The sequence below is a fragment of the Chaetodon auriga genome, chromosome 10 (assembly GCF_051107435.1).
Source record: "Chaetodon auriga isolate fChaAug3 chromosome 10, fChaAug3.hap1, whole genome shotgun sequence".
NCBI classification, from domain to species: Eukaryota; Metazoa; Chordata; class Actinopteri; order Chaetodontiformes; family Chaetodontidae; genus Chaetodon; species Chaetodon auriga.
Window position 1 is genome coordinate 27,409,335 of NC_135083.1, and position 13,096 is coordinate 27,422,430.

The 13,096-nt window shown below is 44.8% G+C and overlaps 1 protein-coding gene across 3 annotated transcripts in view; it reads right to left on the minus strand.

Moving 5' to 3' along the window:
• The window catches only part of igsf21b (immunoglobin superfamily, member 21b), a 121,484-nt gene extending 119,187 nt beyond the window's left edge, over nt 1-2,297 (minus strand). The window contains exon 1 of one of the 3 annotated variants that reach the window (XM_076740597.1): nt 2,099-2,297. Coding sequence is in view for 2 of the 3 variants with exons in the window: in XM_076740593.1 (XP_076596708.1) it covers nt 2,099-2,162 (64 nt within the window). In the remaining variant the exon portion in view is untranslated. The remainder of the gene's footprint in view (nt 1-2,098) is intronic. The other 2 variants (XM_076740593.1, XM_076740594.1) reach the window with 2 other exon arrangements.
• Between the last annotated feature and the right edge of the window lie 10,799 nt (nt 2,298-13,096).

Below are 13,096 nucleotides of genomic sequence, written 5' to 3' on the forward strand. Positions count from 1 at the left end.
GAACCTGGCCCCTGGAGGTCTGTACCCCTGAGGAGTTGTTCATTTTGTGGTGTTAATAATCATGCAAATTGGTGTTGATAATCTTGAAATAAATTATTCTATAAACATCTACTTGTAGAGTCTTAAAACTTGCTCAGTTATGATCCATGAAATTCTGCTTTTACTGTGTCACACTTTCATGGTCCTGTTGCAGTGTTGTCTGGGATTTTGTGGTCTGTTTACACAGTTTCACTTCTAAGTTCCTGTGCTCCTTACCCAGTCATTTTCCCTCTACACATACCTTGCATCAAGTTTTATCAGCTCTATCCTGTTCTCAGTGTTTTCCCCAGCCAATAAGCTCTTACCTGCTCCTTCTCTTCCCTCAACCTGTTACATATTTCCTCATCAACTCCTCAGTATATGTACTGGTCATATGCCTAATCCACACATACATGGATCATTTTCAAATTGTACCTTTTTCTCTGTGTTCTGTCCTTTTGTCCACACACAAAGGAATGAAAGTGGAGCTTTTGGAAAACTCTTTCCAGGGTGAAGATGGGAAAAAAAAAATCCATTTGCAGTGTTGACGTGTAGACAGAGAAAATTGAGTTTTCGGTTTGGGATGACAGAGTATCAGTCATCAAACCTGTTAATCTGTGTCCTGGTATCTTGTCACCTATACCTGCCTGTCTGCCTCATTGTTTTGTAGGCCTAAAATCGTATTTGTGGGAATACATTATTGATCTGCACCAGCTCTACCTCCATTGTATGTATTTGTGTCCTTTTTCTGTTGTCCTGGTCATAGCATTCATGGCAGACACTTATTATTTGTAATAATACAGTTCTGAAAGGTCTCCACTGCATTGCCATAGAACAATAACGCACAGTGACTATGACAACAGTAAAACCAAATATCCAAATCTCAAGTAACTCTGTGCAAGTAGATTTTCATCCTGTATGGAAACAAGTGTTGGACTGTAAAGTCTGCTTGACATCTAACACTTAGAACAGTTGAAACACTCACAGCAGCATTTAACACTGAACTGAACTCACATAGTCAACATGGAACACACACTAACTCTTGTACCTAAATGTCATGATGTGTTGATGCCCTCCAGGTACCATCACTGTCGTAGGAAATTTCTTCCATAACTTGTAAATATATTCATTCATTCATCTTCTATAGTGCCTATCCCTTTCGGGGTTTCGGGGACTGGAGCCTATCCCAGCTGTCAACGGGCAAGAGGCGGGGTACACCCTGAACCGGTCACCAATCGATTGCAGGGCCACATATAGAGACAGACAACCATTCACACTCACACTCACACCTAAGGATAATTTTAGAGTCACCAATTAATCTAATGAGCATGTTTTTGGTCTGTGGGAGGAAGCCGGAGTGCCCGGAGAGAACCCACACATGCACGGGAAGAACATGCAAACTTCACACAGAAAGGCCCTGTCCGACCCGGGGATCGAACTGCGACCTTGCTATGAGGCACGCGCACTACCTGCTGCGCCACCGTGCCGCCCTTGTGAATGTATAAAAACCGGAAAGATGCTTTTTTTTTCTATCAACAGACAGTGACCTCAATTGCTGATGAAGACCATTAGATATATTTGAAAGACCTGGGAGAAGCTACAGAGTTTTTTGACAAACTACTTTTCTAAAGGTCAACAGTGACCACAATGAAGGGTTTAAGAAATACGGAAACACATGGCACACATGCACTCGCACACACACACCATTTGATGAATGAAATCCAGTAAAAGCAATGAGTGGCTCTCAGTCATTCATGATTAAGCTCATCACACAACTGGTGACAATGATCTCAGTTTACAGCTATAAACCACAACCACACATTATAGACCACATTCCACAAATCAACATATCAAGATATTTATGTCTAAGAACATCATGTGAAAATTATGAAAAAAATCTACCAGACCAGAGAGTCTGTATGTTGGATCAAGAAAGATTAAAACACACGTTAAAACTCAGGCAGGTCAAAACACTAGAATCATCGTCACAAGAATCACAAAAGCAACCTGATCTTCCTCTCATTCAAACATTGCACAAGTCTCCCGGAGAAGGTGCTCATTGTGCGTTATGTCCACTTACCAGCTGTTAGATGGAGAGAGTGAGCAGAGAGGAGAAGGCAGCAGAGGGCGATAGGACCAGTCATCCTGCTGGGTGCTGCTGCTCAGACTGAAGGATGCTCCATCTGTCATCAGAGTGGAGGAGGATGGCAGCGTTTGATCTCCCATCCTTCACACTGAGGTTCGCTCACTGTACTACTCCGGTTTATACTCAGAGGATTACAGCAGGTCGGTCGGCGCTCTCTCTCTCTCTCTCTCTCTCTCTCTCTCTCTCTCTCTCTCGGTGGTGAGTTTCGGTGTGTTTTTTTTTTTTTCAAACTTTTCTCTGTTTTTCTGACTTTGCGTTTGATGTTTGTGTTGTAGTTTTATTGTTGTTGTACTGTAAACAGTTGTTTGTGTGATCAGGGTGTGTTAGTGGACGCAGAGCCCGTTTTCCTCGGTGAGGATGGCGTCTTCCAAGACGACGTCCCTCTCTCTCCGACACGCGGCTCGGGTTCAGCCTGACCCATCTGTGCCGGTGGAGGCGGTACTGGGTGATTCTCTGAATTCGGTGCACATTGGCTTCTCTGGTTACTGAAAAATATACCACAAAAAACTGCGTTTCTGAGCATTGCATCTGATGAAGGACTGTTTGAACCTCTGAGAAACTATGTTTTCCCACCTTAGGCATGAAATCTAAAAAATTATTAGGAATTTCTTTGTCACTTGGGTTGTTTTAAATTCAACCCCGTAACGGGACAATTTGATCCCTGTATAAGTATAATTCCAAAACATTTTCAAAGTTATTCTTCTAGTGTCTTGGTAATCACCTGTCCCTTTTGTAAAATAACTTATTGTAAGTATATTTTAATTGATTCTAAATAATAATAACTTGACTGTCAAGGAAGATATTGCAACTTAATGTACAAGCTGTCTTCATAAATCATGAAAATATAATTAAAAATGAACATTAGATTAGGTTTTCGTATATATTCTACTTGTCCTCTAAACTTTGCATACAGTTCAATAAACATTTATCTAATATTTGTTATTATTATCAAAAAATGTACGATATTGTATCAAGTAACAGGGTTGAACACACTATAACAGGGTTGAACAAACTGTAACAGGGTTGAACGCACTGTAACAGGGCTGAATGAATGACAACATTTAATCAAATTGAAATTGATTTTAATTCATAAAAATATTAGCAGTTAAAAAAAGTGCATTGCTGTCTGCTCTAAAATCTGGAAATTGGGCGTTCACTAAACTCTGAACTAATAAGTTTGATGAATGAATATGAATGTTGATGGTCTCTTGTTTATCTGATCTGTTGTTCCTGCTATTTATGGTTCTTTCATCATTTAGTCAAACAGTCTTGCTCAGATGTCTTTCTGAATTTGCATGTGACGTGAATCACGTCCTGTCATGGGCTGAGGAGGCGGGATGAGCTCAAGCACATCATCAAATGGATACCACAGTGCATCCTCTTGTAGGGGCCAAAAGAACCTGTTTTTGGTTATTCCGGCATGGTGCATGCATTCCACTTGAACGTCGGTTTCATCTGTGGCAAGGATTATTCCTGGGTACAGTGCCTTATCATAAGTGAGCACACACCATGTCTGAATTCACTATTCAAAACAGTAAACCATGGCTCCCCTCCTACAAATGTGCATTACTTAGGAGCTACTATAAAATCAGATTGATCATGTATAAAGCTGTGTATATAGCAGTGTTTTTAAAACAAGCTATCATATTAAAACCAGACACTATTTCTAACCACATATTTCCCTCACCGTGAGGACCCTGGTCTGGCTTGTTCTGCATCTTGAATCTCACTGTCACCGTAACAATGATTCAACCCCGTAACAGTGTTTTTTGTTACGGGGTTGAATGTGACGGGGTTGAAGATTTTAGCTAAAAGTAGCCATAAGTCCACATAAGCTAGGGTATGGAGCAACATATGGCATGAGGAAAACAAGAAATTTATATATTTTTCCAAGACAATTATTTACTTTTTCCAAAACAATAGTAAATATCATTTATGCATGTAACAGTGTTGAAAGGTTGAGCTTGACGATGCCAATCTGACAATAAATATAATGAAATATAGGCAAGAAAGTATGCTAACACTTACCTCTCTTTACAGTTTGAGTGGGAAAAGACTTGAGTGATGTCACTTTCTGGGTGCTGAGGAAGTTGGACTGAACCATTATTTTAAAAAATGGGAGGATTGGTATGCTATTACGGGGTTGAACAAAACTGGGGGAAATGCTTAAATAGTGCTATTTTATAAATAATTCATGTATTTTTCTTATATATCTTTGATTTAGGTGAAAGTAGACAGGGAAATGATTATAATAGCAGAAAAATCTTGAGATTACTGGCTCTTTTTATTTGTTTTATATTCAGTGAAACAATAACTTTGGTCAGTGGGGACATGCCCATTTGGCTGACCTCTACGCCTCAGCAACCCATAACATTTTTCAAAAGATAATTTTTAGAATATGTTAGTGTGTTATAATGCAAAGACACATGAATCTTTCCATTTCTTGATTTAACATGCATGTTGTGGTTTACTTTATATGAAAATCTTTGAGGTAAACATGTGGGACACAAAGGGCACCGAATTCAGAGACACGGTAACCTCTGCTACGCGTCTAGGATGAACCGAGGCGTTGTGGTGTTTCCGAAGGAGGAGAGATTTTTGGCAGAGCTGATCACAAGCTCACGCTGAGCGGGGTGTATTTGCAGGTCTCCCAGTTCGCCACCCGTGCCCTCCACCCGCGTTACTGTGTCAGGTGTTCCACCGTTCATCCCCAACGAGTTGCTGGATGAGCAGTTGCTACGCTTCGGAAAACTGGCGAGCAGCTTTAGGACGGTGGGATTGGGGTGTAAAAGATCAGAGGGTGAAGCACGTGCAGTCGTTCAGGAGACAGGTGTTCACGTTTCTCACCTGTCCTTCACAGACTCTGGAGGTGTCCTTCAGAGTCAAACATGGAGACAGTGTCTACATGGTGTACGCCAGCACAGGTAGTATGAGATGTTTTGAATGTGGAGATGGGGGGCACAAGCGTACCGCTTGTCCGCACAGATCGGCTGAGGGGCCCGAGTCGTACGCCGGACTGAGCTCCGTGACGGCTCCCGTGCCGAGCTCCGTGCCGGTTCCCGGGTCGAGCGCCGCGCCGGCGGCCGGGTCCGACACTCCGCAGGATGAATCGGTGGAGGGTGTCCCCCCGCTAAGTGAAGTTGAGACAGGGAAGGGATCCAGCGGCCGGGCAGGCAGACAGGTAGGTGAACGACAAATGTTTTCAGGCACGGATGAAATGAGAGGAGCAGAGGAAACAGTGACAATGGAGTAAAGAGGCAGCGGGTAAATCTGACGTCAGTCAGTCTGTTGCTGAACAGGTGAAAGAGAAAAGTGTTGTAGAGAGTGTTACAGGTGAGGATGAAGACATGTAGGATGACTCTGACTTGGTGTCTGTTGATGGCTCACAGCCAGGCAGTGCAGAACTGTACACACTGCATGAAATTAATGATTTCTTCGATGAGACGTTTGGAAAGTCTGTCAGTGTGACCGATTATTTTCCAGATGGAGAAAAATTTATTAAAAGTGTGTTAACTCTGCAGAGATTAGTGGGACTTGATTCACTGGACGAGAAGAAACGTTTCCGTCTTAAGAAGTACATGACCAGTCTGAGAAAGATGAAGGCATCCAACAGAGGAAAGGGACCAAAAAGGTTAAAAACTAATAAGTAATATGAAAAATGAGTGTGGTGTGTGTGGTGATTTTCTTCCTACTGTCTCTTCTGCCTGTCTCTGCTCTCCTCTCTCAGCCCTTCATGAGTAAGATCAGGGTTGGCTCTTTAAATATAAACAGTGGGAGAGATGGACAAAAGAGGGCAGTCGTCTTAGAGATGATATCACAGAAATCACTCGATGTTGTCTTCCTGCAGGAAACTCACAGTGACACAAACAATGAGACAGACTGGCATCTGTGGTGGAGAGGACAGCATGTTCTCTGTCATGGGATGAACATGTCTGCTGGAGTAGCTGTTCTGTTTTCTCCACAGCTCCAGGTGGACATCCTGTCCTCCACAGAGCTGGTCACAGGCAGAGCTGTGTTGATCAGAGCACAAATACACAACATCTCATTCTGTTTCTATAACATCTATGCTCCAAATCTCCACATCTCCCTGGAGGAACTCACTGCTGCTATGACTCAGATGGCTTCTGGTAAAGCTCCTGGTCTGGATGGGCTGCCTGCAGAGTTTTCTAAACATTTCTGGAAGTATTTAGGAGCCGACCTGTGAGAGGTGCTGCAGGAGTCCTCTCAGATGGGTCTGCTGCCTCCATCCTGCAGACATGCTGTACTCTCTCTCCTTCCTAAAAAAGGAGACCTGGCTTTTCTGAAGAACTGGAGACCAGTGGCTTTACTCTGCACAGACTATAAACTGCTTTCAAAGGTGCTCGCCAACAGATTAAAAAACTTCCTGGACTTAATTATCCATAGAGCTCAATCATACTGCACACCTGACAGATCCATCTTTGATAATCTGTTCCTCATCAGAGACTTATGGGACATGTGTAATCTGTGCAACATTGATGTTGGGCTCATTTCCTTGGATCAGGAAAAAGCGTTTGATCGGGTTGACCATGGTTTTCGTTTGTCCACATTAAGGGCCTTTGGTTTTGGTGACGGGTTTATTTCAGTGTTGAGTTTGTTATATAAAGACGCACTGTGCTCAGTGAAGGTGGGAGGTGGCCTGAGCTGTCCAGTGGAGGTTCAGAGGGGCATCAGACAGGGTTGTCCAATCTCTGGACAGCTCTATTCTTTAGCCATTGAGCCTCTGCTCAATACTTTAAGATCCAGGCTATCAGGGCTAATGTTACCAGGTTTGCCGCAGCGCCCCCCCACTGGTGGTATCAGCATATGCTGATGATGTCAATGTGTTGATCAGGAATCAGAAGGATGTAGAGCACTTAGGTGATGTTTTAGCTTTATTCCAGAGGGCATCATCTGCAAGAGTTAACTGGGGAAAGAGTGAAGCTTTGTTGGTTGGGCAGTGGGCGGACAGGGTGGTGCCAAAGTTGCCAGGAAACCTCAGCTGGGGCTGGCAGGGTTTGAAGGTGCTGGGTGTTTTTCTGGGAACTGATGCTTTCATCAAGAAGAACTGGGAGGGTGCTATGGAGAGAGTGTGTGCCAGGCTGTCTAGATGGAAGTGGTTGCTATCTCAGCTTTCCTATATTGTCAATAACTTGGTTGCCTCGACCCTTTGGCACCGACTGTTAGTCTTACCTCCACCCAGAAGCCTGGTTGAGGGCATTCAGAGGACAGTTGTGGACTTTTTCTGATCAGGACATCACTGGCTGAAGTCAGCAGTTTTATACCTGCCTGTTCAGGAAGGAGGGCAGGGCCTGATAGACATCACAGCTCAAATCACAGCCTTCAGACTGCAAACGGCCCAGAGACTGCTCTACAGCTTTGGCCCACGATAGATCGACACTGCCTGTGTGCTGCTGAGGAGGGCAGGACGGCTGGGATATGATAAGCACTTGTTCCTGCTACAGCAACAATCAGTTGATCTAACTGGTTTGACTCCGTTCTACCAGTCTGTACTACAGGCGTGGCAAATCTCCACGGTCCATAGGAAGGTTGTGGTGAATCTAGGGATGTGGCTCTTTGAGGAGCCCCTGATTTCCAGCGCCTTCATCACCTCTCAGGTCCTGTCCTCAGCCAGCATGAGAGACGCTGGCTGCATGAACCTCATGAAGCTCTCCATCCCTGAACTGGCCGACCGACTGAACATCCGATCCAACCGACTGCTGCTCAGGCTGGTGGAGGAGGTCTGTGCCTCCCTGCCAGGAGCCCTCAGAGTGTATGCTGTAGACGCACTCTTTTTGACCAGTGTGATGATGAACCTGAGTATGTCTTTCCCTCCCTGGCTGTCTCTCCTGCTGTGGGACAGTGGCAGGGTGAGGACAATCATCTGCTGTCTGTTAAAACTCCACAGCTGGGAGACTTTGAGACTCTGGGCAAAAAAGCAGCCTACAACATCAGTGTGAAGGTTGTTTCTTTTTTTTTTAATGCAAGCACTTTCTGCTTGCCAGCACTTTCATTACACTCGCATAAACTTTCCTTATAGCTCAGTTTTTCTATTTCTGCGACGAAAATATGCAGGAAAAAGTATGGTGTAAATAATTTATCACAACTCTGTTTTTTTTGGCTTATCAACACAATTTAAAATTGATATAATGTTTGAGGTCTGCACTTTCGACACAAGTTGAAACGGAGACTCTGCAAGGCTGCGTCTTGCGGCTACGTCATCTTAAATGTGTCACGCGATTTTGACGCACCGGCGTGTTAAGGGACTCCAGTGGGTTAAACGTACGCTCTCGGGCAGGGTGAAGGTGTCGAGGTGGACAGAGTTTTTTGGTAGGGGATCTTCCCCACGGGGCTTTTGGCAGTCCCTGTACAAACCCCCTGTTGATAAACCAAGGGGTGACCTCCAGTGGAGGATTGTACAAGGGGCCATAGCTATGAACAGGTATCTGGTGCACCTCAATCCTGGCACAGGGGACAACTGCCCCTTCTGCTCACAGACAGAAACCACACAACATCTTTTTGTTCAGTGTTCCAGACTGAGTCCACTCTTCAACAGGCTACATTCATGGTTCCAGGGTTTGGGAGAGCACTTTTCTTTGAGTCTTTTCATTTACGGTCCACACTACTCTGCACAGAAACAGACAGTACACACTCTGATGAACTTCATCTCAGGATTGGCCAAACTAACAATCTGGAAAACCAGGAAGAACCGTATGAGGGGGGAGGGGTCTGAGGACGTGGTGCTGATGCTGACCGGGCAGCTGGCAGCTTGGCTCAGGGTGGACCCCTTTCTACAGCCTGGTTAAGAAAACGGACATGTTTGTGAACATTTGGGCTGTGAAGGACGTGTTGTGTTCAGTCAGAGACGACTGTTTGGTGCTCAATTTTTAACTTGTTGTTATGAATTAATTTTGTGACGTCAGAGGATTTATGTTGACTGGATGAATTGGAAATAAAGGTGGTTTTTAAAATTCAAAATTCTCTCTCTTTCTCTCTCTCTCTCTCTCTCTCTCTCTCTGTGAGTGAGTGGAAGAAGTCATGAGTGAGTTTTCTAACTTTGCTATTTTTCTTTCTGTTTTTGGTTTTGAATGTGCTGGTTTCTTGCTTTAGTTGTCGTTATCAGTTGGTATTGGGTTAGTTTGAGTCTTTTTTGGCTAGGTTTGGTGGTGGAGCTGGCAGTCGGGCACCATGCCCGTTGTCAGGTGGAGCTGGAGAAGCTGACACGCCGACATGTGGTGAAGTTATCACCGACTGTCGGCTGTTCAATGGAGGAGGCCGGCTGTGCTGTCAGAGAGGTCGTGGACTTTGAAAGCGCAAAATCTGCCTGATGGATGAACAGCGCCATCGTCATCTTTCTGGATGATGTATCAAAAGTAGAAAGACTGGTTGAACATGGCGTTGTGATCCATGACACTTTCACCCCCGTCCTCCCGCTGGTTAGTCCAGCAAAGAAGATCATTATCTCTAACGCACCTCTGTTTATTAAAAATGAGGAGTTGGCTAAAGAGCTGTCACGCTATGGACGGCTAGTGTCCCCTGTTCAGATGGTCCTGCTGGGCTGTAAGTCTCCCAAGTTAAAGCATGTTGTTTGTCACAGGAGGCAAGTTTTCATGATCCTGAAAGACAGCACAAAGGAGCTGAACCTGACCTCAGCTTTAAGGTGGAAGGTTTTAACTACATCGTGTTTGCTTCCTCGGAAAATATGAAACGTTTGGTTGCGGTGCTGAGGGACATTTGGTGCAGTCCTGCCCTGAAGCTGCGGAGTGCGTCACTTCGGCGGTACCGCCCGCAGACCGGGCTGCAGGTCCAGTGGCCGACCGGGCCACCGGAGAAAACAAAAGAGGTAGTGGCAGACATGCAGGACAGGGAGTAGAATGTGCAGGGTGAAACTGAGAATGGAAATGTGGTAGAAAACAAAAGAAATGTCCAGATTAGTGAGAAAGCAGGTAAAAAGAAAGAGAACAAAGGAAGCTGCAGTCAGATCGTTGAGGTGCTGATGGAGGAAGACGTCTCAGATGAAATAAGTCCCTGCAATAATCCTGGTAGTCAGAGCTTAGCTTGTTGGGGATGATGAATGAATCAGAGACGTCTGTTCACATCCTGCTGGTATGTGTGTTAGTTGCAGCGACAGCCTTTTCCCTCATCGTGTGCAACTTAACTCTTGGTTCGTTGAACATCAGTAGAGCCAGAAGTGTCACGAAAAGAGCTTCTCTCTTCAAACTGTTTGAAATTAAGAAACTAGATGTGGTGTTTGTGCAGGAGATCCACAGTGACACTGAGAATGAAAGGGATTGGAGGAAGGAGCGGCCTGGACAAGTCTTTCTCAGCCACAAACTGTCCAACAGTGGTGGAGTCGGGCTGTTCCTCTCGAGAGGCTCACTCCCTGTTCTGTGGAGGTGGAGGAGATCATGTGTGGTCACATTTTATAAGTAAAAGCACAGTATGAAAATGTCAACATGGTTTTTATTGTTGTCTATGCTCCAGTTTGGAGCATTGACAGAATGAGTATTTTAAATGTTTTATTTGATGTCCTTTACAATTGCACTGATAAATTCTTGTTTCTGGGAGGTGATTTTAACTGTACAGAAACTGCTAAACTGGACAGGAATCACCTGGAGCCTCATCCTGCTTCATCTGCCAGACTCAAGCGTTTCATTGAAACCTGTAAGATGAAAGATGTGAGAGAGGTTTTAACAGAACGGACCAGCAGTACACCTGGAGTCACTCCAGAGACAACACATTATCATTGGCCAGACTTGATCGTTTTTACTGTTTTAAACATCATTTTAATATTTTTAAATCGTCTCAGATCGTTTCTGTTGGCCTTTCAGACCATTGTCTTGTTCAGTGCTCCTTTTATATCCAAAATGTGAATGTACGCAGTGCATATTGGCATTTTAATACTGGGCTTTTACATGACAAATCCTCTTTTTCCTCAGTGCAGCAGTGGTGGGATGTCGGAAAGAGTCAAATAAAATAGTTTTGTCAGCAGTATACTCGCAATGTCACCAAGCACATTACCAGATTTCTTCAGGATCTGGAGACTGAGGTGGTAGAATTACAGAATCTAATTGATTCTACAGGAAATCAAGGGCATATTGAAGCCCTTGAACCCAAAAGGGCTGCCTTAGCCAACCTGTTGGGCCTGACAGCACAGGGCGCTCTGGTCTGGTCACAGTTCATGAGCGCCTCTGAAATGGATGCCCCATCTCATTTCTTCTTTGGTCTGGAGCGGAAGAACGGTCAGAGAAAGGTCATCCACTCTCCACGATCCGGTAACGGATCTCCAATCACAGACCCTCCAGCGCTACGTAGATATGCCACCAACTTCTACAAAGAACTTTTTAAAAAAGAATTTGTAGAGGATGTGGAGCTGGCCAGAGAATTCTATGCTGGACTGCCTCAGGTGGAGGCCGACAGCAATGCAGTGTTAGACGCAGAACTGTCCATGAATGAGCTGAACACTGCTCTCATGGGCCTGGCAAACGGCAAAGCTCCCGCCATTGACAGACTACTGGCAAAATTTTATAAATCTTTCTGGTCGGTGATTGGTGAAGACCTGTTGAAGGTTTTTCAGGACGGTCTAAATAAAGGACTGCCGCTGAGCTGCAGGAGGGCAGTGATCACCTTGCTGCCAAAGAAGGGTGATCTGGAGACTGGAGACCTGTCTCTCTGCTGTGTGCAGATTATAAAATCCTCTCCAAGGCTCTGGCCTCCAGACTCAGGTAGGCGATGTGTGGGGTCATCCATGTTGACCAAACTTACTGTGTGCCCGGCAGGTTAATAAGTGATAATATCACTCTCATTTGGCATGTTTTGGACGTCTCTAGCTCATTGGGTATTGATGTTGGTCTTATTTCCATGGACCAAGAAAAGGCTTTTGACCAGATTGAACATCAGTATCTGTGGCAGACGTTGAGTGCTTTTGGGTTCAGCTCAGGTTTTATAGCCAAGATCCAGGTACTGTACCGTGATATTGCGAGTATACTAAAAATAAATGGTGGCTTGGCTGCGCCTTTTAGTGTGCAGAGGGGGGTGCGGCAGGGTTGCTCTCTTTTTGGCATGTTATACACACTGGCTGTTGAACCTCTCCTTCACAAGCTCAGAAAGGAGCTCACTAGTGTTTGCTTTCCAGGCTGTAATGAAGGTGTTAAACTTTCAGCCTATGCTGACGACGTATTTGTGATTAGCAATAATCAGAAAGACGTTGATGTTCTGGAAAATAATGTGGCGCTTTTTAACAAAATCTCCTCTGCGAAGGTGAACTGGGGAAAAAGTGAAGCAGTGATGGGTGGAAAGAAGCAGCTGGATAGTCCAGCTCTACCAGGAGGGCTGACCTGGAAAAAAGGAGGGATAAAATATTTGAGAGTGTTTTTAGGTGAAGAATCATTCTTAGAAAAGGACTGGGAGAACATTTTAGAGAAAATTAAGGGTCGTCTAACAAGGTGGGAATGGCTCTTGCTGAGCATGTCCTACAGAGGGAGGACACTCGTGATAAATAATCTGGTGTCCTCCTCATTGTGACACAGATTGGCTTGTGTGGATCCTCCCTCAAACCTGCTGTCAAAAATTCAAGCTGTTCTTGTTGATTTTTTTTGGGATAAGCTGCATTGGGTTCCACAGGCTGTTCTGTTTCTTCCAAAAGAAGAAGGGGGACAAGGACTGATACACCTGGCCAGCAGAGGAGCTGCTTTCTGCCTTCAGCACATCCAGAGACTCCTGTTCAGACCAAAAGACTTGGTGTGGCGACCACTGGCATGGGTGCTGCTTGGGCGGTTCAGCAATCTGGGACTGCAGGATTCTCTTTCCCCATGGATTTTAAGACTCTGAAGTTCCAGACCTTGCCTCCTTTCTACCGTGGAGTCTTTACAGTGTGGAGAATGTTGGAAATAGACAGAACCACAGACAGACTCTTTATACTGGCTGCTGCAGGAG